The following is a 27,615-nucleotide window of genomic DNA, read 5'->3' on the forward strand; positions in this document are numbered from 1 at the left end:
CAATTTCAAAAATCATTTCATGAACAAAATCAATGCCATTTAAATGAAGGGAGTATAGTATTACCTCTCCAGCCAGTTTAATGTAATGAATTGGTCAGCTGGTGTAATTAGGATAGCCTACAACACAATGCCTTTGCTTATTTACAAATTCTAAACCCAAGTTGGTTGTCAAGCACATTAAGCAAGACTGAACACTCAAATCAGATTTAAACACTATTTTAAGACATTCTTAGAAATAATGCCTGCTGATTGAAGGTAAAATACATGCTTTGGGCAATAAAATATATTGCATTGATCAAAGCTGGTTACATAAACAAGCTCAACCAACCATTGCAAAAGAGGTCACCATATCCACTAATAAATATTCAAACCCCATGATTGCAAATTTAGCCCTAGTCCAGAAAGAGCACACAAACTAGAGAGTTAATTAAATTGTGATTTAGTTAACAACGGAGTTTAATGTTATGAGGAACTCATATACCTTTTCTGCTTGCAAAGTAAAGTGAACAGAGCAGAGAGAAACAAATTTCATTCTTACAACTGAGCAAATGTGGAGAGGCAAAATACACACAGGACGAGCGTGTATATTTCAGACCACAAAAAATACAGTACATTATTCACATAGTTAGAAAAAAACAAGACAATTACCAAAATGTTTAACTGGTAAAAGTTTAATGTCAACTTACTTATAAAAATGAAAAAATATTTTAAAATTCACCATACAATTGAGCAACCTGGCCCTACTGACTACCAGCTATAGGAAGGCATTTAAGGAAATGATGGTTGTGTCAAAACAAAGGCTAACTTGAGGCATGTATGCTGCTTTGAAATAAGAAGAAAAGAAAAACCAAAAAACCCTCTCATTTGCAGGAAGCTAGATGCTTAGTCTAGTTTTTAAAGCTAATTACAAAATCCTCGTTCATACTGGTCCAGACATCTTGATAATTTCTTCTTCTAACAGAACTGTCAAAAGAAAAGAATGTTTTATGAGATCTTCATACATCTTAGTTCTAAATCTCTGCAAGAAGAAACAGAAATACAACACCAGACTTAGGATATGGAAATTACTAATTATAGCATTTGCTTATATTTTAACCATCCCTTCAGGCACCTCTATACAGACACTTCTGTAACTGTCACTTTACAAAAGGTTTTAAGGACAAACATACTTTTTCAGGTACTGCGAACAATTCCATCAAACGATTTCTAAGCTTTATAAATTATTTAGATATCTCAGAGCCCATATATGAACAATATTCAGCAATAAGCTATGTAAACCAAGATACAGGAAATATTTTTTATGTGGAAGTCTTAATGTATACCATGGCATGGCCCTGCAGAGCTGCAGCGTTCTTAACATAGGAAAATAACAGAATGAGGTTATCATGCTTCCTACGGCATGTGATCACACCTTCAAATTTTACAAGCTTTCGTGTTTCAGTGTTTCTCCATTTTACTGAACTACCAGTGTTTCTCAGAATCTTTATAAATTCTTGTCTCCCAAACTTAAAAAAAAACATTTAATCAGGTTATCACTGCTCTACACTCATCCTGGCACAGGAATATAGCATAAGTCATCTCTCTTTTTTATTACTTCTTCATTTCAGAATAGCAAAAAAACCAGAAAAACAATAACAACAAAAGGTCTAAAAAAGGCCTGTTACACTCACCAAAGCAGAGATTAAAACCAGTTAGAAGAACTTGGGGTGAGGAAAGAGAAAACACAGTGACTAGCTTGTCACCACTTTGTACGGCAAAGCAGTATTGTAACTAAATGTCACAAGGACTAAGTCCTGACTTCTCTCCCCCTTTGCCACCAATCTTCTTGAGAGATCTCACACCTTCAGTCTACAATACATTTCTAATTTAAAGCTATTTTGCAATCTCAACATGTAATATCATTAATGGGTTAAGAAGTATCTAAAAGTCAATAGAAAGTGATTTGTCACATTACTGTAAACCCAAATTAACCACAGAGGCAGGCTGCCTGCTATCAAATATGCAGAGCAGTCTAACAGTCTTACCTTCCATCTGTTTCCACATTCATTACAGACAACAAATGTTGTCATGGGTTCATCAGCACTGCGGGTTTGAACCTTTGGCAAAGGCAAGAGCCAGAGCGGAAAAGAAAAATTAGTATCTTCAATTTTTCTTAGTGTGTGTTCAATGTAACTGTTTAAATCAAAGTTTAACATTAAGGAAACAAATTTTCATAAAAACACAAGTTAACTTTATGTATCAACTGAAACTGGGCTTTTTGCCTTGCCATAAAGCCACGATAAACCTGGATTTTAGAGATTTAGTAGCACTAAAATACCAATTTCTGCACTGAAACTGTGCATGTACTTCTAGGAGAAGATTCTGCACTAAAAGTACGAAGGCCAGTACAGCTTCACATAAATTTAGCAATGCAAAAGCTTTAAAGTCTCATGACTGAAAAACAACTTGCTATTTCAAGCATCTGATGAACAATACAAAATATAAATGCAGCTGATCCTATGATGAAAATTATGTTCCCTGAAACACAGTTAAGCCAATTAAAGCACCTTTCTGTGGTTGTAGGAATGACTGCAAATCAGGGTCTAGTGTTAGTCAAATGGTACATTAAATATATATAAAAATACACGTGTGTGTATACGTACATATAATTTTCTGCTATTTAGTCCCTCTGTAAAAATAAGCTTACACACATTAAAAACAGAACCTCTCCTCCACAGAAAACCCTTACAAATACGATGTATTAAGAAGAATTAGCAAAAATTCGCATTGCAAAGAAACTCAAGTTTCGGTCTATACAGATACTCAGCTTGGATCTACATAAAATTTTTGGCAAATAAACACAACAAACTTGCTTTACATAAGCACAACTAAGTAGATCCAGCTATCTTCACATTTTAAAATTTGTCAGCATTTTCTTGGAACTTCATTTTGCAATTCCAAATTTTTTTTCTCTGACAATTTTATATAGGACTTAAGATTTGAAAAAGGAAAACAAAGAATCTGAATAATCACGCACCTGGGTGTATGTACAGTTCTTCTTTTTGCACTTGCCACATGTAAACAGATCAGTTTGAGTACCTCCTGTTTTAGCCATCTGGTGCTCTCTGATAGCTTCTTTGGTCAGATTTTTGCGCATTTCTTTCAGCTCATCACTTGCCATTTCCTATGAAGGACAAAGAGCAGACAGAGTTTACTGGAGAGTTTTAGCTTTAAAACAAGTTACCACTGTGTGAGCCAATACAATTTTTTATTTAGAATCCATGAACAACAATACTGCTGAAGGGCAATGTAATTCTACACATTTTTTATTTTACAAGACTTAAGCTGGGCTATTTCACAGCACAGAAGCTACAAGAAATTAAAAATGTTCTCTTTTTTAACACATATAGGAAAAAAAAGTACAACATCAAACATCTAGAAATATTTCTATGCAAATACGCTTCTGAAGTTCAGAAATGTAAGCAAGGCAAGGTAGAGGACTTAAAAGTCCTCCAAAGAGGAAAAAAAGATGCTCTCCTTAGGTTAATCCTTGGATAATTATCTCATTGACCTACATAACATTTATTACAGGAAAAAATTTACATTTTTTTGACTTCCACATTTGTACTGATAATTCACCATATGTCACCAGAAATCATATTAACTTCGTTTCTAAACACTAACCAAAGAGTTCAGAATCATCCATTTTATTTTTTCTTTAAAATAGTTTTAGTGCACAAGATCTCCACAAGGTCTTGTAATCAAGTGTGCACAGCAAAATCAATTTGTTACATTTTTCTTCAATACAGTTTTATTCACCACCCCAGGTAGAAGTGGAATGAAAATCTTGTATCAGTGCTCTTTCACTTCAAAGGTAATCTTAATAATAAGGGGATTTTAGCCATTTGACGTTTCAATCCAAAACATTAATCAAACAAAGAGTGCGCACTGAACAGGACAAAATATACATTTGTGCATATTTACATAAACATGCAGAACAAAGAAAATCAAAATACATACTGAAGGTACAATTTGCTTTTTTTACACATTCTTTCACCAGCCCCTGTTTACCCTAACTTTTATGTAAAGCCACAGTAAAAAAAAAACAACCACCAAAAAAAACCCACCACAATTTTCTTTTGGAATAAAGTTAGTTATGATTTTCATTAGTTGACCATAATTAATTTCCCTCACTCTCCAAGACACTCCTTTATATTTCATTTGAGAGGACAGAATCTAACACACAGAAGCAGAGCTACAGAACTGAAACAAGATGTTAATAAGAGGCACTTTCATTTTTCTCTACCACGAAATCTAATTTTTCATTTGAATTTCTAGATCTATTTTGACTTGTAAAGACATTTTCAGGCCCTCTACCCCAATACAGCCCTGTAATTCGGATTCTGCAAGCCACAAAAAAGTCACAGTCTTTCAGAAGTATGGGCAGCTTACATAGATTACATTTATGGCAGGCCAGGATTTAAGTCCAAGAGGGAAATAGTTCAAGACCTGTGCTTTACTTACCTCTGCTGTCATTTTGGCAAACTTGTCAGGAGGAATGTTTCCACATAATACATTTTTCCTTAGGTTAGGGTTCTTTGCATCCTTGAGATTCGCTATCCTACTTCGTACCCTGTTTTTGTATTTCATATCAGTGTTTTTTAATTCTTGAAAAATAGGTACTTTGGATTTAAGGAACAAAACATGGATAAGTAAAAGAGAGTAAAACATTAACAAGTAAAACAAAGTGTTAAAAAGGATTTATTCTGGGGGGCAAGTTCTAAACCAATGTACTTCTCCACTGTCCATCAAGTCCTCCCCCCATCCCAACCAACAGCTACCTTCCTGTTCAACACAGCAGAATTCACAACCTTCTGAAGTCTAATCATAGTTTAGCACAGGGTCAGGGAAATATGAATTTTTGGGGTAGTAGGACCTCAACTGTAATTGTGAAAAGTCACCCATAACTTTATGTCCAGTTTCTTGATCTCATCCTGAGAATTAATTAATTTCTGAATGAAATATTCAAACAATGACAACTCACTCACACAAATTTTTTTTTGTTAAAAAAAGAAGCACAGACCTCTGTTCTGGAATGATTCAAACACTGGTACCAGAACCACACTTTTGAGAACTGTGAATTCATTTAGAAATAAACTTGTAGAAAATTAAATAAAGACACTAGAAAATGATTAAGACTGTTAACAAGAAAAGATTTTAAAATAGCATAGAAGAGCCCAGCATTTTATGTAAGAATGCTTCAGTAAGATATAATATTGCTGCTACAAGGAAAACATATTGAGCTGAAAAGAACCCCCACACACTCACCTACATGCATTCCTACATACTTTAAGGCAAATCATTTAGGTTGGGCTGGTTTTTTAAACACTAAATTTATGTACTGATGTGTTGAACACAGTTGCCATTTTTGTTTTACATTAAATATAAAAACACTCATATAGATCATATATAGATCAAGTTAATTAATTTGAAAATTACTGTGTTTTCCAAAAATACTCCTGCTCTAGAGCACACAGACATACAACAAAGGATATCTTCTTCAATCTGAGAACCCAGCTCTTCTTCATCAGCACCAATAGCAATGTAATCATCTAAGGAAAACAAATGATAAAATATTAGCAACCTGACACTCTGTGCTCTATAGCCTTGAGATCCCTATAGTTCCAGAACACTGAAACTGAGCAGTGAGTCTTCTTGTTGTATATGTAATTTTAATTTACTGTGTACTTAACCTTTCAAAATTTATTAGTTAGAAGAACACAAGTAAGCAAAAGAAGCAGAACAGAAGTTTAAAAGAGTCAAAAACATTTAAAAACCAAAAAAACTTCTGCTACCTAGTTGCAAACACAATTAGGAATGAAAAACATTGTTATACGGAAAAATCTAAAATATTCCAATGGGCTTGGCACCTCTCCCATCTCCACAGCCTGTGCATAGAACAGACTATTATAAAAGGAAAACATTTTATATTGTGTTTAATCAATTGTTTTAGTCCATACAATACAAGAGTAAGCAAATAAATGTTTTGCATGCATGGAAGAGAAAGATTTCATTAGAAACATGGTAATTAAATAACAAGCAATCTTATTAGATTTTTTAAAATGAGAATCAGAGATGTGTATAAAATACACAAATTAGAAGAAATACATCACAGAAGTATTGAAGGCACTAAAACACTTGAACTAAAATGTCTCAAGATAACTGTTTACTGTTTCTGACCAAAATGCTTTCCCACAAAGACATCTACCTTTCCAAGACAGCTTAAACACAAATTGCATATAATGTTTGCCTCCTCATTTCATCATGGGTATATTTCAGTGAGTAACCCAAACACAATTTTTCCTTTGATCTCATATCAAAGGTCATAAAACAATAAAATAACCTTAATTTTTAAACTCATGGATCATCAGTTTACATGTGGTGCAGAAAGCAACATAGCGATAAAAGTTTTTGGAAAACTATTTAAAATGAAGACTACGTAGAATTATGAATACTAAGATGCTGTATGTGACTGTCTGGTCCCAAAAAAAGCCTATGAACTATATACCCAGATGACCACTAATTCATGTCTCAAGTCAATATTACTTATTGTCTATACCTGAATTTATATGAATCAAAAGAAAGAATAAAAGAGTGAAGAGAGTAAACACAGATGATTCGGAAGTCTACTTACACTGGGCCAAGTTACACTAAGCTAAGGACAGAGAAAGAGAAACTGGGTCATAATTTTGACAAAGGATAGACCAGAAAAAAATCAAGTAATTCTGAAAAGTCCAGCTTTCAGTTTGCTCCTTATCTAGCAAATAATTCAATTTGTCAGTTTAAAGACACTCAAGTGTATACGAGAGATAAAAAGAAATATCCCAGAACAGTCAAGGAATTTACAGATACCCAACAGGCATGAGGTTAAGAGCAATGCAAGACTCTGTTATTGCAGGTTATCTTAATGAAATGTCCAGAATAAATCAAAATAGAAAGGCAGCCTTCAGAAACTAAAATCTGAAGGCTCCCAGGACCTCTGGTGTAAGAAAGTCAGTCTTGCATATAGTCACATCCTCTCAGTCAGAAAGACTGAGACAGAAAAAAAGAATAGAAGCCTCTACAAAAAGGTTTAAATTAAGCATTAAGGAGGCAATAACATTCCTGAAAAGAAGATCCCCTGTTGGCAAGGTATCAGATGAACTGAGCCACAAAATGTCCTGAATTAGCAGCAACAAAAATGCATTTTGAAACATTCCCATGCCATCAAGGTTACTCATAACTTGCACCTTGGGTGAACTGGTTTATGGGTCTACATACACAAATGGATGCAAACAGGGTTTATTCTACCCTACAGGGTAGGAGAAGAGTGGGAAAGACAGAAATAGAGAAGAAGGAAATAGTTAAACTTGAAAATATAGTCTGCAAAGCTCACCTCCTGTTCTGAGAGCTGCAGAGAGCATTTCTCTACATTTCACTCGTACAGAGTCTGAAGTGCTTGGAGCCCGGGGAAAAGAAGGGATGAAAGAATTTGAGGGAGCACTACCCTCCTCCTTCCTGCTGCTGGAATTGCTACTTGAACTGCTAAAAAAAAGGCAAAATTAAAACCAGTATTAATGTTTTTCCCCCTTCAAATAACTTTGTTTCTGGGCAAAATACGGGTCTTTTGCTACATTTGATGGTATTCCAAAATAAGAACAGGCCACCTTTTAAAAGTTATTTATAGCTCTAGAGTCAGTACAATTTTTAAAGTGTCTTTAGACTATTCACTAGGGTATTCCACACAATAGAGACACAGCAGGTATTTCATTCCTTTATGTGGCACATAAGCTTTAATTCTCAGTTCTTTACATTAATGTGAAATCTTTTTCCTCCCACAGACCTTTACTTTAAGAAACGGTGACGATACATCACACCAACATTCACTCTGCAGCGAATGCCTTGCATTCAATCTGCTTACTGTACTGAAGGGGTGCCATGGTCACAAAAAAGCCCCCACAATTTATGTAGTTTTGCAAACTGTAAACCAAGTTTTCAGCTTCTATCTGGACATACAGTTGGAGGTTAAACTTCAATTTTAAAATGGCTGCTGAAAAGAGATCACTAAACTCAGAAACCTATAGAAGAAACGGGCTTGCAAATACTCTTTTGTAAATGTTCTTTAGCTCCTGCAGTGACATTAATGCAGGCTTCTTTTTCTGGTAACATACTCTGTGTTTACCAAAAAAAGCACAGAATGTTTATTAAACATGAAAGCTAACACAGAAAAGGACCATATGCAATTACCACAGAGCACAGACTGAGAGCTGTTTGACAGTTCTCAAAGTTCAGTGCTAGTACCGAGAGAGGACAGAGTATTTGACAGACCCAACAGATGGAATAAACAAAACTTGTCTGGCCATATCTTGACCTAGGTATGTTTTTTTCAATCATGTCAACAGTAGCACAGTTTACTTCCCTAACAACACATTGTTTCTTGTACAACTCTGTCTTTCAGAAAAGAACACAGCAGCTGTCTCTAATATTACCAATTCAGACCAAATAGTTTAACATTAATTTATACTGAGTGAGTGAGACTATTTGCACAGCCATTAAGAATTAAGCACCTTTCTTCTCTGGCATCAGGGCTGTTTTGTGAGGAAGATGCAGGCTCCTTTTTCTTTTCTTCAGAATCTTTATCAGTTGAAGGTCCATCTGGAAATACAAAACATGAGAAACTCTCTTCTATCCAAAAATAGTAACTGATTTAAAGCAGTGGTAAAATATCATTATTTCTTCTGAATCAGTTAGAAATGCTATCAGCTCCCACTCTCTGCTTTGACCTTCTCTTGCAGTACAGCCTTCCACTTCCCAACACCCTCCCAATGCAGGAAATGGAAAACATGACAACACTTCAGATCCTTCAAGTCAAGTCCAGCATCTGCTTAAACTGGCAGTGAAGACATGACGGAAACATAGACTTTTATGCTTTATTTTTTTCCAACACTCCTGCATTAGGTAGACAGTAACTTCCCAGGTATTGCATTAAGTCTCTGGAATTTGTCTTCCATGCTTTATATACTTAAGTTCCTACTACATACATGTCATTCTTTTTAATTATGGTGTGGAAGACACCATAGTTGGCAAAATAGAAACTCATTTTCATATTTTCGAAGGAGATTTCCAGACACACAATATTTTCCGCAATAGCTCTTAAATTACTTGCCTCAGTATTTAAACATATTTGAATCAGCCATTCCCATACAGGTTATGTTTCACTATGCTTTTATAAAGAATAAAGACAAAAAATCTTTACAGAAAAGAATAATCACAACATTTAACTCTAGCACAGCAAAAATGTATACACCCTTCCATTGTAAAGAGGATTTCAGAGTCGCTAAATTGAGTGCCTGCTTTGATTTGTTCTCTAGAAAGGATGGCTCTCTACTGCCTACAGAGAAAGCCTAGTGAGATTGGCATCACTGATTGACAGATTTCGTGAATTCTTCTTTCCAAGCCCTTATAAAGATGCTATTACACTTCTAAATTCGTAGACTGTATTACTGTAATAAGCATATATTAGAAACTTTAAATTCATTAAAAACAGGACAAGAAAAGGAGGGAAATCTGTTAAGGCTCAGTCTTGCCAAGAAAGATGTCCTGAATTAAGCATGTAAATCCTTGTTTAAGCATCTAAAAGTATCCTCATTTCCAGAGAAATCCCATCCCTGTGCTTCTCAGAGGAACTTGGTTGCACGCAACACAAATTTGGGTCTCTTCAAACATCGAGCTTTTCAATTTGATTTTTATAGAGCAGAAAATAACTGTGCTGGCTTTATTTTTATAGGAACAATAAACTGAACATGATTTTGATCCTTTCCTTAACCTGTGAGTTAAGGAATTTATCCAAATACCACTTTGTTAAAAAATAAAAGGAGAGCAGAGAGAGCAGCACCGGATCAGACCAGGCACCAATCTACTATCCTGTCTCCAGCTGCACCTATAAAGAGATGCACACAAAATAGTACAGGAACCAGAAAAGCACAAGAAGATACTTCTTCAGAGCATTTCTCCAGCCTTCAAGAGATCACCCATTGTTTGCAATGTTGTATTTAATCCTTGGTAGATTTCATTTAGGAAAAAAAAGATAATTAAACACAGATGATGCACTCAGGCTGATTTTCTTTAATAAGCTGAAGATGTTATTTTAAAAAATTCCTAATAAAGAGACCAATTTAACAACTTGTTTATAAAAATAATTTCACTAAGAAAGCAAAGAAGACTATAAACTGAATGAATCACATGAGTTCTCTGCTATGACAACTGAAGTGCACTAAGAGAAAGAAAACAACTCCCATTTTTAACACACATACTCACTCTCTCTATGGCAACAACTGATTACATGATATAATCTTTAAAGATGTTCCAAATATGCATACAATCTTATTTAACTTCATAATGTTTTAAGTACATGCTCATTTTTGTCAGAGGCTTTAAGACAAGGCTTGGGGTACAGCTCAAGTCCTGTAAAGCAGGAGCTGTGCTACATTTACCTACACTTTTTTTTTTTCTGGCACACAAGTTGTCAAATTTAGGTCCAACTTGTGTATCTCGTGCTTACTATGCACAGACACCACACTGGTATAGCTGGCACCCAGATCTCTTTTATCAAACACTTCCATTCAGCCCAGCACCATTTCACCACGGGCAGGCACTTGCCACCACCTGCCAACACCCCAATGGCTTCTTTCCCTTCTGGAGGGCAGGGTATACACAAGGCACACAGATAAAAGCACAGCTCCTCCTACAGCTGCAGACCAGTCTGTGCAAGGATGTCTCTCAAACCAAGGTCAGACTTGAGCAGCTGAGACTGGACATCTTTAGCAAGTATGTCTTCAAAACTACGGCTTCTTTAATTACTTAAGAGTTTTTGCTTAATCTAGTTTCAGAAAGCTGAAAATAAAGTTAATATTACCCTAAGTGTTTAAGTCACTTTATGGCTCATAAATTGGAAAGCACTAGAAGAGATGCTTTCCATCTTTAAACTCACACAGTAATAAGGATATCTTATTTTACTGAAATACTGTATTGACAAAAGAACAGAGTGTAATTAACAGCCTGCTAGGCAGCATTTCATCTATCCTCTGGGGATAGAAAAATTATCCTTGACAAATTAAAAGTCCCTACTAATTAGCTTATTTTACATTCAATGACCAGACTCTAATACAGAGGAAGAATGACATCTAATGGGAGCTATGAACAACCACAGAAATTCTAACAAAGTAAGGTGGAAAAAAATGGCCCTTCTGTGAAATGTCTTTAAAAATTCCAATGTGATTCACCTCAGGAAGTCTACAGAACATTATAAATATTTATATACTACAAACTACAACTTGTGCAGTTCCTTTTTGCAACTCCATACAGCTACTCAAACTTACCAAATTTTTCTTCAGAAACAAATGGAAACTGTCACCAATTTTAGGACTGAAAACTGTAACTTCGCAGTTTTAGCTACTGCATCTTCAGGCAGCCATAAAAAAAAATCTCAAAGCTTTGATGTTTCATAAGAGAAGTTGATTTATATTAACACTTCTTTAAAATACAAAGAACATGGTAGTAACAAGAATAGACTATTAGTCATTGGAATAAGACATTCAAAGTTTAACAATGGCACTGCAGTTTCTACCTGGGACTTGCAATTAATTTGAAAGATACTTCAAGTGTCTCCAGTGAAAAATCTCTCCAGGGTCAAACAAGACATAACAGTGGTATGTGTTATCAAACCAAAAAATTTAATGCAATAAGATACAGCCAGATAACATAATTAATCTGAATGTTAGAAGCCATTAAATAGCTTTCTCCTAGATTTTTCCATGTTACAAGCCAACACTAGACGTTTGCTAGTAACAAGAAAAAACCAGAAAATATAAAGATGAAATGTTATTCATTTATAAATCTAACATCAAATTAAGAAAAATATTAAAGTAATTTTTTTTTCCAGAAAGATTAATGAAAGGTGGCTAGTTATTATCTGGAAGCACATGAAAATTTAATTTAGCAGGATATCCTGTGTTGCCTACTAAGGAATCACCACCAGAAGTTGTTTCTGAGTGGTGATTCAGTTTAAATAAGTTAAATGAAAGAGATAAGAGAACAGGCATTAAATTACATAATTATTAATTCAACAATGATCTTCATATGCAATAATTATTTAGGCTCCATTTTCCAGACTCTGACCAAATAATCTTGAGATGCACAAGCACCTACACTTGCCAGCAATTCCTCTACAAGATGTAGTATGGCATGAAGGCAAGAGCAGTAGAAGTTTCTTTTCAGTAGTAGCTCTGAAAGGAGGAATATCTAAAAGTCCATAAATAAACAACAAAATTATGAACTGCTTGCTAAAGATTATTTTATCATCAGTGTCAAAAGACCATGACACATGGACTTATTAACTATATGTGTTTTTCTCTTATATAGTATAATGCATTGTGTGTTGTTATCTCTCCACTGATTAGTACATGAACAGTTCCAAATATACACTTCAGAAGAGGTGATTTATACAGCTCATACTTGATACGAAAATGAGACTATTGAAATTGTTTTTGCACTTGATTCTGCTTGATGTCTTAAAAAGACATGTACTCTTCTTATCAAAAGTAAATAATATTTGTAAATGCTATTAGACTCTAATTTAAGAACTTGCTTTGCCAGGAACTTTTTTTTTTTTTTTTTAACAAAGCCAGTAGGCTTTGAGATGTCCTTGAACAACTTCACTTACGACAGCATTAACATACCTGTAAGATAGCCCTAGACTGCACCTGGTGGCTCCAGGAGAATCATATCCAGGTTTGAAATAACAAAGGATTTTGTAAACAAAGTAATCTTCGTAAAATACTTCTGTGATGCCTGATTGGTGTTATTAACACTTAAACACTCTTAAAATAAAATTACTCAGGCATGCCCTTCTTTGAAATAGGCATTTCAAAGTGTTTGTGGCCTCACTTTTAGTTTTCAACACTGGCAACAGATGATCACTTAATATTAAGAATATTGTGCCATGCTTCTGCATTTTCAGTTCAGTATATAAAGTTATTGGAGGAAAGTTTACCTACAGGTCTGGACATTCTTTTTCACTGTATACTCTTCAGTTCAGCAAGTAATTATTTACTATGAGTGTTATATTCCTTAAGGAATATTTCTTGCTTTTCTAATATAGGAAACACTCCTGACAATCTAAATGAGTGTGCATAGATTCATTACCTGCACAGCATACTCTGTATATTCAGCAACTTGGCAAAGCAATCATTATTGGTAAATCCCATGTTATAACTGAGCAGCATTTTATTCTGAGCTGAATTTAGCTCCTTAGGCAAATTATGACCATCTCTGCTGTGCAGTTTAACTTTCAGAAAGTATCTGAAAGGGACCTGGCACTGTGGCTCACCCAGTGAGTCACTTCAGATGGTCACAAGCCCTCTGCTGCACAGGTTCTGACCCCTCCAAAAAACGTTTGATAACCTGGGAAGGCTCAAGTCAAGCCACAAAGATCTGGTGATTCACAACTCACTTTGATTTATTCTCATGTTTCCTATGCATTCCTAAAAACTAAATTCTGATAGCATTGAACTGAAACATTACATGCAGCCTGAACAGTGAACAATTCTTGCCTAAATTCAAAATGTCATTTATAAAAATAACTCACAAAGACTTCAGAGCTCTGAGTACAATGCTTGGTACGATTAACAGCTGTCCGCTTCTGCTGCCATCTTTGCTCCATACCATTTTACATGCACTATAAACAGCATAATCGAAACTGATTTCTCAAGCAGCTCAACATACGGTATTTCGCATTCTTCCAAGAAAGCCAAAACTAATGATAAAACAGAATAAGAGTACTTTGTAAGATTCCCACCCATATTTATACCCTATCTTTCACAGTTACGAAACTTTATGTTCTAATGAGTTACTGAGCAGTGATAGAAGAGGCAAAACATCTGCCTTACTATGCTTTATTATAAGATGTACATTACAACTAAGGAAAATTTAACTACCGAAGTTTGCAATGTAAGCAGTGCTGTATTTTCAGGATTCATTAGATTTTATGCTTTAAGTGCATTACCACAATTACACCAGAGCTGGCACAATAATGTACACACAGTAATATCTGTTCTGTAACAAAAATTAGCACATGAACAAAGGTCACATAGTCACTGCCTCAAGAAGTATTCAGTTCTGATAAATGCCAAATATTTCTTATTTGCATTGCAGCTCCTCACATGTTTGACTTCACCTCATGCAAAATGCCTTCGTTAGAGTCTCCCAACTGTGTTAAAACAATCTGAATCTAGCAAGCTACAAAAGGGGAAGGTCCACCTTGCCCCAGCTGTTTGTTACTGCTACAATCCCTGTGCAGGAAACAGCAACTGCAAACAGGCTGGATCAAAAAGTGATAGTTGAAATTTAAGCCAGAAGAAATGAACAAAACAATTAGTATCCAACTGGTCAGTTCCCAGCTCTGGTCTTCTGGATAGCCACTCCAGCACTAGCTGTAACACAGGAGGGAGCAAAGAGGCGCCCGTGCAGAAGGGAAGTCAGGAGCACTCCTTTGCACAGCAGGTGACACCCAGAGTGACCTGCTGTGACCTTTAGGCACCACATTCTTACCCTGACTACTACAGCATGGAAACCCTCCAGGCAGGAGTGACACTCCCCATGTTTCACAATGTCTGAACACTTAAACACCAAAAAACTTTAAATAGCAATGTATTTAGACAATTTTGACTGACTTAAGGAATTCAAGTGTTTAAAAAAATGAGACAATTATTTTTAGTGTAGTGTCTCGACAAAAAAATGGCAAGTCCTTTAGTCAAAGGACAGCAATAATCAGGCAGATCTCCCACTATCCAAGGAGAGCAGCATCTGAGGACACTCCCGGTGAGAATTCTGTTAGAAAAGAGAGTATCTCCTCTACTATGCTGTCTAAGCTAAGTGGCAGTATTAAAAATTTGATCTTCCAAGAAAAAAAATTAACTCTCACCAAATATTGATAGAGTTTTGTTTTGAAAATTTAGACTAATAACTTATAATGACTTGAGTGCTAACTCACTCAATCCAGCAGCTACTTTTAGAAGTCTTTAGAGTAACTGATGCTAATATGCAAGTCAATTTCTCCATCTATATACCTTACTACTTTTATACACTGATTTAATAAAATTGGACTTCCACATTTAAGTTTAAAAATAAAAAATACATTACTTTCACTATTTACCAGTTAACTCTGATCAGATCCTACACTAAGATCCTGTATATGCATTTACTTTTATTATTAAGGTCATTATGAATTTAAAGGCATTTTTTATAAGCATGTCTAGTATTATCTAATTTTGACTACTAAAAATAACATTATTAGTAGGTAGGTTAAAAGTCTTTAAGGTAGCTTAAACAAGTTTGGTGTAGAGGTTGTTGTTTCTTACTAGAATATCAAAGTTTAAGGTTCTGAAAAATTGTTTTTCTATATCATTTACAATTTTCTATATAGTAATAAAGTATCTGATAAAACACTTCACAATTGATAAAAATGAGGCTGAGTTCAAATGGTAGGGGACTTACACTCTCGTGGTATTTGGCATATTTTTCCAGACAGAATGGTAAGTATTTAAATCATTATGTAAACTGTTTTCTATTCTAAAATTTTAAGCTTCAAACATATTAATTTACCTAAGCTTACATACAAAGAAACAAAACAGAGTGCACCACAGTGTATGAACAAAAATATCTGGGCATATTCCGAGATTTAAGTGGTTTCAGATATACTAAGTACTACCAAATACCCTTGAATAAAACCCTAACAGAAAGGTTTTAAGCTTATTAATTGCTTTAAGGGAAATCAAACAAAGTATTAAATTGTAATTAGTAAGCTGTTTAAAATTATGAAGGTTTTAGTTTTAGAAAGTGCAGCTCTGTTTCTCACTACCTGTAAGTTCTAAGATTTTAACATTTTTAATGTTTTTTTCTCTTCATACCCAAACATCAAAGCCTCCACACTCTCGCATGAGATTCTGCACTAGTTCTTCAGAGTACTTCTTATATTTGACGAAGAAAATAGTCAAGAAGTTGGTTAGTGCTTAGTGCTGCAGTACAGTCACTCCAGCTCAACTGCAGGCAATGAGACTTCAGAAATGAATCACATCAGAGAAGCTGATTTCCTGCTGCCTGTCAGCCCCAATAAAATACTTTGTTTCTCTGCACACACGCTCACAGTAATGGCCTGGCCACAGTCAAAGAGTAAAAAACCAATTACACCAGCACAGGAAGTTTCAACATTCACACAAAAGCACAAATATGCCTAAAACAAGGCAGTGCCAATGATGAGCACCAAGGCTACACAGAGTTAGAATATGCAAGAGCAGGGATGCTTCTGTTGCCATACCTAACAGCTTCTTCCAAGACTTGATAAGAGATTTTGCTAAAGATGTAACCTCTTCATCTGTGCTTTGCTTGCGTATTGCATTCACTGACATTCCAATTCTGGTAGACTGCAAAAGGAACAGAAATATACATTATCACAAGTGACATGAAGACAATTTAACAAATAAACATACATACATTTGTACTTTGACATGAGTTTTTACAGTATCTTTTTTCTTTTGTGGTGGGTTTGTTTCCTTTTTTCTTGTGATTCTCAGGACAAAATACTGCAAGCCTTTAGAAAAAATATTTTAACAACATGGACATTTTAAAAAGAAACACAACAGTATTACCAACTGTCTTCACCACAAAAATTTGGGGAGGGGTGGGCAGTGATGGTGGACACAAGGGTTAAGGATTGTATTTATATTTCAGCACTATAAGAAGCTTGCTGACTTCTTCATTGACATCATACTCTCAGAATTCCCATTTAGTGGCTGTGGAAAAAGATGTAATACCCAGCTGGGGGCAAGCATGTTTTAGGTACCTAAAAATTTTGGTGATACTGAGATTCTTTAGAATCATTAGCACAGAGGGTTCTGACTTTAGACAGAAGCAGTACTCTCTGTGTTTAAGATTTTAAAGAATGAGCTATCCTGTCTTTCTGAAAAGGCCAAGACGGTGACAAGCTTCAAGCCTTTGCCACTACTGCCACCTACAGAGTGAATATGAGAGTAAGTTACAATTCACGCCTTTCAAGACTCAGATGATGACGACATAAATGTAGTTCAACAGTAACATTTTAGAAGATTTATGGCTAATGTGTACATGTAAACAAGGAGAAAATTTCCACCCTTTTAGCTTCACAAGAGGAGAAAAGCATTTAACAATATAAATAATGTTATCTTTTTGTATTCTGACTGATGACTAAATTTTTTTATTTGCTATCAAGATGCTCCGTTTTGTTGCATTACCATTTACAGAACTCACTAAATATAAATTACTCTACTTACTTTTGCAATAGATCATCATAAACTTCCTTCTTCTTAAAAGGAAAATTTAAATCTTTGTGGCTCGCTAAAAATGGAAATGATTTGTTCCTGTAAATTACTTCTTACCACCCAAACAACACCTTCTGAGGCACCATGAATGTGCTAAATGACTGGAAACATACTGAAATAATCCATAGCTATTTCAGCCAAGGAAACATATTAAATAACCTCAGGCCTGAGCATCAGCTCTAAACATGCATTTTGAATTAAAGAAAACAGATGGTTACTCACCTGTAACTAAAATGTTCCAAGATGGACTCTGCTCACCCACATTAATGGTATTGGCCATTTCTCTTGATATTTTGAACACTTAAATCTCATCAATATGTTCAGACAGTAAAAAAATAAGATGTCCTTGAAAATCCATAAAATACCACATCTGGATGAGAAAAATGTATCTACCAAAAAACCCAACCCTCCATTAATAGCTGGGCACAATGACAGCCTACACTCATCAGCGAAGGGAAATCACACAAACTTACAGACTTACTTAGCTAAGTAAAATCCAAAAACTTAAGTAAAACTCAAAACTAACCAGAAAAATTTCTTCTTCTGATCACACAAGAGGGACAGTTTATGGGAACTTTCTGAACTGCCAGCTTTCTTAAAGCAGTACATTAAAAAACTCATTTGCTTGCTTTTACAGAGCACTGGATCAGGTCTACCTGAAGAGAGGGAGTAATGATTCTACTAATTTATCTGCCTTCTAACTGGCACAGATAGTCACAGAAGATGAGTTTATATTCTCATTACTATGTTTTAGTGACAAACCAGCTGACAGTATTTTAAATTTCCTTAGTCGTCCTCTCTGTAGAGCTGTTCTTGTGATTGCCATTGTTAAATGAAAAACTCCCGTACTTTCATTCTTTCCCACTTTAAATTCTAGAGCACTTTCAGAGTAAAGACAGTCAAAGACAGCATAAGACAGCTGTTTTCACCCTGAAGCACTGAAGCTTTGGCCAGCAGTGCTCAGTAGGTGTGGTGTGAGCAGTAGTGAGCACAAGTAACCTATGACTGAACACAAAGCAGAGCACACGGTGGCAGCAGGTGTTCTCTAAACCAGAACAAATGCAAAAATGTAAGGAACACAGCTGGGGAGGGAGAGCAACCACCGAAGCAAGCAGACCTGCTTCCAACTTTAAACTGTATGAGGACAGAGAATTGGTGAGCACTCGGAGCAAAGCAGAGCCAAACCAACCACTGAAGAATAACCATCCCTGGGTTTCTAGGTCTTGCCAGTGAACTGCCCTGAAGCCATTAACAAGGGCTGTACATCACAGCCTAGTTCTGCACGTGTGTGTGTCATTTCCTGTAAAACCTGTTTGTGAAAATACAGCCCGACTGTGTCACTCATTGTTTAGCTGTGCACTAACCACAGTTAGCACCAGGGACACGATGCCTTTAATGCTCTGAAGCTGCTAAACAGATTTGCAAGTCAGACCACCGGATAAATTGTGTCAGGAAGCCTACTGGCTCCCTGCCTAGTTGAGAAAGGATCAGCTTGCTTACATAAAGCTCATCAGATGTAACACAGTGGTATTACTGCCTGTAACCACTTCAGCTTTCTGCGAAAATAAATGTGGCAAGAAAGACAAAAGACACCAGAGCTTTTCTCAATGTAGCAAGCTTTCATAGCTTCTCAAAAATGGGTAAGGAAATATGCTTTTCACTTTTGTTCTTCATTTCATCAATTCAAACACATTTGTCAGAAGTCTTGATCTGCACAGAGGAAGATAGTGCCTCCACTATCTCAGGATTATCACCCTTCCTGACACTGGCACGCCAATGATCCACCACCAGAGCAATGAGTACAATTTCTTCGCATTTCAGCTCTTGCTCCATTTGATTCCACCATTGCTTAAGCAAATTTGGGAGGACAACAAAGAAAGTTTATGTCAGACTTTATATATTATCAAACTCTCAAAGAAAAAAGTAAATTTAAGTCCAAATATGTTGCTAAATGCAATTTTATGTAGTGGAACTGTTTTGAATACAGCAATGGATATTTATGAAAAGCTTCCTAACTAAGGTACAAACAATGCACTATGCAAGAGTATCCCAAAATACTTGAAATTCCAGAGCCCTTGCAGAGAGATTTTTAACTCCAAAGGCAAAATAATGTTATTATACTTAATGCAAAATATAATTTGCATTAAGACCTGCACAAAGCAACTCCAAAAAATCAGGTTAACCAGTGGGGTTTTCTGGGTTTTGTTCTTATTTTGTGTGGAGTACTTTTTCTGGGGGGTTTTGAGTTTTCTTTTTAAGGAAGAAGGTTGAACACAGGGGACAAAGCATCAGAGTTGTACCAGCATTCATGCACAAAAGTGACACCTTAAAAATTCTCTTTTCTGTCAGAAATAGCATTAGTAATAACTTCATAAAAACTAAGTACATTCTGCAAGTATATAGGATGCATGAATCAAAAATGTTATCACTCCTGACACCTTTAAAATTTCAACTTTGTAACTAATTCTTTATCTGTGACCATTAATTGCCCCATAGATAAAAGATATTTTTCAGTCTCCTCCAATTTAAGTGGCTACTACAGCAAATCAGGATTTAAGCAAACTCAGATTTAAGTGAAATTTTAAAATTTTCACAGATAGGGAATAGCTGGCTAGTTTGGAACAAAAGTTGATCACTGATGAATTACATGACAAACTCTGAAACTTGTCACGTAAGGAAAGTTGACCAAGTTTATTTTTTGAAAGAATTTACAAATAATATATGAAATATTGCTAAAGATGTAGATCTAAGCAATGTTAGTGAAAGTATCCATGCAACTGGGAGAGATTTTATCCCTCCATCACTTCCAGCCCAGGAGAGTAAAAGAGGAGTATAATTTCCTTAAGAAATACATTACTCAGAATGAAGGAGGGGGACATGGAGTGTGTGTCAAATACAACTTGCCTAAGAGGTATCAACTACGTTTCTCCTCACCTACAAGGCAAAACCAGAACTAACTACATAAGAAAAGATGGTATCAGATATAACCAGATGCATTCTCCTTCAAGAGGAAGAAAACACACCTCATTTGTGTTAGAGTAAAAATTTAAGATTCTATGACTGGTAAATTTGTATGCAGCTCTTCTCCCTCATCCATGACAAAATTCACAACTCTCAATTTAATCAGAAAGATAAGCTTTAGGAGTTTGCTACTGGAAGAAAATACTTAAGTACTAAATCAGGTGAAGTGAGACTAGATTACCATGTAACAAAACTGATGCTTCCAAGGACTTTGGACTTCGGAATCTATTTAAATAGTGTAACCTTCATTCAAATCTGCTGGCTCCACCTTCTTCATTAGGGAGTTAACATTCGCAACACAACAACAATAAGACAATCATACCTGTAGTAACTCAAGGGTCATGGGAATATTCTTAAGCTCCTTCAACAAATCAAGAGCTCCAGCCTAAAAAAAGGAAGAAAATAAAAAAGTCAACTTAGTAGCAATCAGGAACTCCAAATAAAATATCAAGAACATAATCTTATCTGCCTTCATGGTCACACACTGGGTTCCAACCACCAGTTCTCAATTTATCCACAGAACTAGAACAAGGAATGTTCCACTTTACAATCTCTAAGCATTAACAGGCCTTAACTTTGAAATCAAAGTGTTCACTCAAAGACTAGGGGAGTTTTATCCCATGTAACTCAAATGACAGTAAAAGCATTCTGTCAATTTCTACCTAGCCAACACACATCTTTAAGGGTGCTTCGCTTAACAGCATCAGAAACAATCCACACAACAGCAGCAATTTTCAGTTCAGAACAACCACATCAGTTTTAGGACAAGAACTTGGAGTTGAGAAGCTCTGCACAGTCCATCAATAATGCACACATACATAAATAAAGCATACACAGACATCATTCTTAACTGTATTTGTGGTGATGTGGTAAAGCCACATGTTGTTGGTTTTTCTTTTTCCCCTGCTAAGACTGTTAGGAAAGGTACTAACTAATTGTGTGCAAGCAGCTTTCTAGATAGATGATTCAAGTTCAGAGATTGCACTATTACATGTTAACAAACACCTAATATATAGTATACCCAGCTACTTTAACAATTCATTCCTTAACAATTTAGGCTTTAACTTAAAAAACTGTGCATAAATATGAGCTCTGTAATTCTTTTTAACCTCTCCAATCTTGATGATTTACCAACTCTACTTCAGCAAAGCTCTGCACCATCCACTTCTGACTGTGCACATGGGCTGTCAGCCTACACAAACCTCCCAAAGGCTGAGATGATTTGGCTGTTATTCAGCTGCACGTGGTGCTAGACCTGGAAGCTATGAACAGAAGGGAGGCAACAAGTGCCTGTGCATCCAAGAGGCCATTCAGTTCACTCAGGCTCAGTTCACTACCTCTTTTCTTTTTTTTTTTTTTTAATTCATGAGGTTTGGAAATAAATCCCACAAAATATCCATTTGCAAATCTGTGGACTTTGATTCACTTTCTTTCCTTACCTCTTAACTCATCCTATTTTATTTTGCTTGCTTTTCAAATTCTCCGTAATCAACTTCTATTATAACATCTGCTGCAAGGAAACTTAAAATATTCTGCTACAACTGCAGTCTTACACTTTAACCACTACAAATAAAATAGCCACCAGGAGGTTGAGAAAGATGGAAGTGGAACTTTGGGGTCACATCTAAAAACCCTCAGCTTTGGACACCTTCAAATGTTGGCTACAACCTTTGTTTTTCAAACACTTCTGACCCAAAGAAACCTCCAGATCCAAACATTTCACCAAATCCCACCTTACATAAATTCAAATTAACATATAAAGCTAACATTTTACTATTTTGCCATGACAGCAAAAGTTCTATTTAACTTTTATTCATGTTATACAAAACTTCTCCAGTCTTAACCGCAGAATTTTAGCAGCAATGATGCAAGACTGAGAAATGTCACAATGTTTTCAGGTGCTAAATTGAGTTGGCACACTAAACCATATCTTTCTCTCAACAGCCATAAGTGTGGTTTCCTCTGTGCAAACACAGATCCAAATAAAGCAAGTTAATTATCTTCGCTGCTACAAAACAAAATCAAGTTTAAGAAAATTTTACAAATCTCATGACAGAAGTCAATGTGCCATTTTAAAAAATATAATCCAATATCTCCAAACAAATTAAGTTATTAGCACACTGTACACAGCATGTAATTTTAAAATTAACACAGCTGATTGTAGTCTGCAAATTCAACATGAAAGTAACACGGTAATGCAAAGTAGCATTCTCTTCATCTCATCTTAGAAATACAGCCTAGTCAAAATTCCTTTGCCTGTTATATTCCTTCCCAACTGCACATGTGAAAACAAATTTATTATTCCCAGCGTAAATGTTTTCCAATACTAGCAACTTAATACATAGCAGGTTGACATGCAGGTTGACATGCAACAATTTAAAAAAAAAAAAAAACCAAACCAGAAAAAAAACAAAAAACCAAGTAAACAAGCAAACAAAAAAAAAACCCCACAAAAAAATCCCATGAGAAAACAAGAACAAAATGAAACCCAAAAACAAACAAAAAAGCCAAACCCAATCAAAAAACAACAGGTTAACAGATGTTATCTACATTTTATGCTGATTTCTGCACCAAATTATCAAAATTGATAATGCACTAATCCTTTCTAAGCCTTCACTTCTCTAATCAATTATACTGTGCACCACGAATTAGACGCTTTAAAATTAAATTTAAATTGATTTTAAACTCATACCAACTAAACAGCTTTTCATAATCACTATTCTTAGCATAAAGTCAAATGCTCTCTGTATCTCAAAACTAGTGTGGAAGTTGCACAGCATAACTTGTAATTGCTTTTCTCCTAATGTAGGACTTCTGTGTTCAAAAAACCCCCTCAATCATTAAGCCCATTGTTATAAACCCTCTTTTAAAGGCATTTCTATAATTTTATAGAGAATGAAAGGCAATGTCCCATTCTCCTAAGCTGGCTGGCTTTCAATATACCTTGTCACTCAACAGAAGTCAGCTTCATACAGACTCAGTAGATTACTCCTCTCAGCTTCTTTCAGTTGGCCAGACCACAACAGCACAGAACGATATTCTATAGTCATATTTTAAAAGCTGAGCTTCAGGCAATAGAAAATGAAGTACATTTTTGAAGACAGCAGAGCTATCCAGTTATAATTTCATTCTACTTAAGGGAGTATACATTTAATAACACAGACAATTTTATTTTCTTCTCTAGATTTACTCAAGCATTCTTGATTTCTTTTTTTTATCCATGGGTGCAGCCTTAGTTTTCACACCTATTTATTACAGCAGCTTAATGAAAGAAAGGTGTACTTACATACAACAGAAGCTCAAAGGAAGGCACTACAGGTTTTAATCCAACCACATTCTGAAGGAGGAGTAGAATCTATTTCAATTTGAAGCAACAGCAGAAATACGTATGGCACAGTGCATTAAATACTAAATCAGATTCTCCTCCTTCAAAACAAAAGAACTGCATATATAATTTCACTAAAATAGTTATGAAATCTGCACACCTACAATTAAATCCTTAGTGAAGGCAAATCACCAAGAGTCTGACTCAGAAATGAGTGTCTGCATGGCCTGCCCTTTTAACTCATCAAAAGACATGTCACAGAGTGCTTTGCAAGGTGACAAGCCAGAGTCACCTTTTGTATGAGAGATCAAACATTTCTTGTCATCTGACTCTTGACAACTTCAGAGAGAGCAAGTATCAAAGCTTTTGTTCCTTTCTTATATTATTAATGTGTCTCATCAAATCATTCTCATTCAAAGACACAGACCAAATACCTGCTCTTGATGAGTATAAATGGAGAAAGGAACAAGAGGTTGTCAAGAGCACCATTATTCAGTGGCTACTTGTGTAAGAATGCGTTTATCAATTCTTCTTCATTTTTGTAAGACAATAAAGTACCTCTTCATAGAGACTACCTTAATAATTTTGCTAAAGTTATCATTTAACTGCAGGGCAGAATTAGGTAGGAAATCACTTTGTGCAATAAAGAAATACCTTGTAAATGACAAAGACGTAGTAACAACAACACAGAGACATCTCCTGGTTTGAACACTAAAGTACATCCTCTCCTTTGATGCCGCTAAGGGTGTTTATCATGCTACACACACGTGCTTTGGACAAACTGTCAGATCTCCACTCTCGGCCACAGGGGCAGCTCATGGAGAAAACATCAGCCTAACAAAGGAGCCACTTGTGAGCAGCAAGGAGCCCGACTGAAGGAGCTCTGTTCCAGCACAGTACAAAAGCCCGACGCCTCCGGTGCCCCCTCGCTCTCACTGCTGGGACAGAGGTGAACACGAGGGTCCAGCTCCGGCTCCGGCTCCAGCCAGGCACAGCCGTGCCCGCTGTGTGCAGCCACGTCACCCCTGCGCTGACCCCAGGGAAGTCACCGCAGCGCTCCCCAGAGCTCTGGAAGTTAATTGTGTTACACATGCTAGAGTGTGAATACATGTTCCCAGCTGCTGTTAGGAATTTCATCCAAACTCCTAAGCCTCTCAGATCACAGAGAAATATCCTGTCGTCCCTGCAGCATCCCTGCTATGGCTACTCCCCAGAATCAACAGTCATTCTCATGCCACCTGAGAGCTGTCGCTTTCTTTCTGTTATCAGAAGTTTTACAAATAAAATGGAGTTGGCTGACCTATATCAGTCTCATGACTGTGATATTTAAGCATTTCAGTCAGTAAGTCTTCACCCTTTCAACACCTTGTAGGAAAGAGCCACTATTTCAGTTTTAGAGAAAGTGAGACAGCAAATGCTTTTGTGCTTAAATGCATGGAGAATAGAAATAAAAACAATGAGGGGAAAACAATGGAATTAATAAATGCCAGTTATGAAATATTCTTTCCTCTAGACAAGGGTCTTGCTGCCACAATGTATCATTTGAGAGCTCAAATATATCAGAGCTAAACCATGCCATATTATGGAACCTTACGGATTAAAGCACGGCTTGTGTGTATTGACAATGAATTTGTTTGCATTCTGAACTAAACAAATCTCTTTGGTTTAATACAGCCAGTATTTCTACAAATATGCAAATATTATTAATAATGCTCTTTATATTCTCCAGTATTAAGCAAAACAAAACTACTTCTATAAAGTGGAATTGCACACACAGTGTTGAGTTCTGAACTATTACTGTTACTAAGCTTTTCATGCACTATCATAACATATAGAACAAAACTTTATGTACATAATAGTACTTTGCAGGAAGAACAACAATCACATATACAAGCACAAATTTCCAGAGAATAACAATGTGCCCACCTGATAAAGAAATAGTAAACAGGGTTGACAACTTACTTGCATGCTATTTTATGTATAACCATGATCAGTTATCTGGTTTTGTTGCTCTACACACTGATTTTACTTACTTTGAGGTGTTTGCAGGCACCATATAAAGACCATATGATACCTCAGTTCTTTATGAAGGGCATACATGATAATAACACTTGAGCTAAGCCAATTGAATCCTGCCTAACTATATTCTTCCTCCTGGTTCTGAGGCACCAGTTATTCCCCAGATTAAGAAACATAATTAGAAATGTTGCAGATTAAAGAAAAGAAAAAAGGAAGAAAAAAGGCTCACATTCTTCACCTGTTTGTGAAGTTTGCCCACTCAACTCTGGCCCTCCCGCAGCTGGGTTTGGGCTCTTCACTCACACCTTAGTTTTTACATCCCACCTAAAACTCCACCTTTCACACCTAAAAGCGACAGCACCCCACGTACAGGGGCCATGTCGGCAGGCGTTCTCCTGGGGGTGACAGCCTTTCTCTCCCCGCCAAGGCCAGCACCGCGGTTCCAGCGAGCAGGAAGCGGAGGGCGCTCCCAGCCTTTATGGATTGAAGCACGGCTTGTGTACTGACAATGAATTTGTTTGCATTCTGAACTAAACAAATCTCTTTGGTTTAATACAGCCAGTATTTCTACAAATATGCAAATATTATTAATAATGCTCTTTATATTCTCCAGTATTAAGCAAAACAAAACTACTTCTATAAAGTGGAATTGCACACACAGTGTTGAGTTCTGAACTATTACTGTTACTAAGCTTTTCATGCACTATCATAACATATAGAACAAAACTTTATGTACATAATAGTACTTTGCAGGAAGAACAACAATCACATATACAAGCACAAATTTCCAGAGAATAACAATGTGCCCACCTGATAAAGAAATAGTAAACAGGGTTGACAACTTACTTGCATGCTATTTTATGTATAACCATGATCAGTTATCTGGTTTTGTTGCTCTACACACTGATTTTACTTACTTTGAGGTGTTTGCAGGCACCATATAAAGACCATATGTTACCTCAGTTCTTTATGAAGGGCATACATGATAATAACACTTGAGCTAAGCCAATTGAATCCTGCCTAACTATATTCTTCCTCCTGGTTCTGAGGCACCAGTTATTCCCCAGATTAAGAAACATAATTAGAAATGTTGCAGGTTAAAGAAAAGAAAAAAGGAAGAAAAAAGGCTCACATTCTTCACCTGTTTGTGAAGTTTGCCCACTCAACTCTGGCCCTCCCGCAGCTGGGTTTGGGCTCTTCACTCACACCTTAGTTTTTACATCCCACCTAAAACTCCACCTTTCACACCTAAAAGCGACAGCACCCCACGTACAGGGGCCATGTCGGCAGGCGTTCTCCTGGGGGTGACAGCCTTTCTCTCCCCGCCAAGGCCAGCACCGCGGTTCCAGCGAGCAGGAAGCGGAGGGCGCTCCCAGCCAGGGCCGGTGCCCGGGCGGGAACCTCCTCTCGGCCCAGGGCGCTGAGCGAGGGCGGCGGGGCCGCCCCGCGGGGGAGCAGAGCCGGCTGCCGTCCCCCCTCCTCTGGCGGGGCCGGGGGAGGCGCCGCAGCCCCGCGGGGCGGCGAGGGAAGCGCCGCGGCCGCCGGGCAGCGCGGGAAACGCGGCGGCGGGAAGGGACAGGCCCCGCGCCCGCGGCAAGGAGGGAGCGCCGGGCCGGCCGGGGCCGCACCGGGGCCCGCGGCACCGCCGCCGATCCGCCTCCCGCCCCGTCCCGTCCCGGCGCTCACCGCGTTCTTCTTCTGCACCATCTTGTCCATCTTCTTGGCGATGCGGATGATCTCGTCCTCCGTGGCCATGGCGGCGGCGGCCCGGGCGGCGCCAGGCAGCGCGCGTCGAGCGCCGGCCGCGGGAGGCAGGCAGCG

The 27,615-nt window shown here is 36.9% G+C and overlaps 1 protein-coding gene across 2 annotated transcripts; it reads right to left on the bottom strand.

The window, feature by feature from the left end:
• Positions 1-432: 432 nt before the first annotated feature.
• On the bottom strand, positions 433-27,615 carry TCEA1 (transcription elongation factor A1). Of its 2 annotated transcripts, none has more exons than XM_041412937.1 (10): positions 27,481-27,615; positions 20,773-20,835; positions 16,391-16,496; positions 8,586-8,673; positions 7,415-7,560; positions 5,535-5,591; positions 4,504-4,658; positions 3,017-3,163; positions 2,025-2,096; positions 433-963 (listed from the first exon to the last, which is right to left on the bottom strand). In XM_041412937.1, the coding sequence occupies exons 1-10, from the start codon at positions 27,547-27,549 to the stop codon at positions 955-957; spliced, it is 912 nt and encodes a 303-aa protein (XP_041268871.1). In that variant the 5' UTR covers positions 27,550-27,615; the 3' UTR covers positions 433-954. The 2 variants fall into 2 exon arrangements, with proteins under 2 accessions (XP_041268871.1, XP_041268870.1); XM_041412936.1 differs by having other exon boundaries at positions 7,415-7,563; positions 27,481-27,607.

Source organism: Onychostruthus taczanowskii, unplaced genomic scaffold (genome assembly GCF_017590055.1).
Source record: "Onychostruthus taczanowskii isolate IOZ18803 unplaced genomic scaffold, ASM1759005v1 scaffold4, whole genome shotgun sequence".
NCBI classification, from domain to species: domain Eukaryota; kingdom Metazoa; phylum Chordata; class Aves; order Passeriformes; family Passeridae; genus Onychostruthus; species Onychostruthus taczanowskii.

Coding starts and splice junctions, on each gene's coding strand:
- TCEA1 (XM_041412936.1), bottom strand. CDS start 27,549: ATGGCCACGGAGGACGAGATCATCCGCATCGCCAAGAAGATGGACAAG. Junction 3,164..4,503: donor TTGCCAAAATGACAGCAGAG/GTAAGTAAAGCA, acceptor TGTCCTTCATAG/GAAATGGCAAGTGATGAGCT. Junction 2,097..3,016: donor AGAACTGTACATACACCCAG/GTGCGTGATTAT, acceptor CCTTTGCCAAAG/GTTCAAACCCGCAGTGCTGA.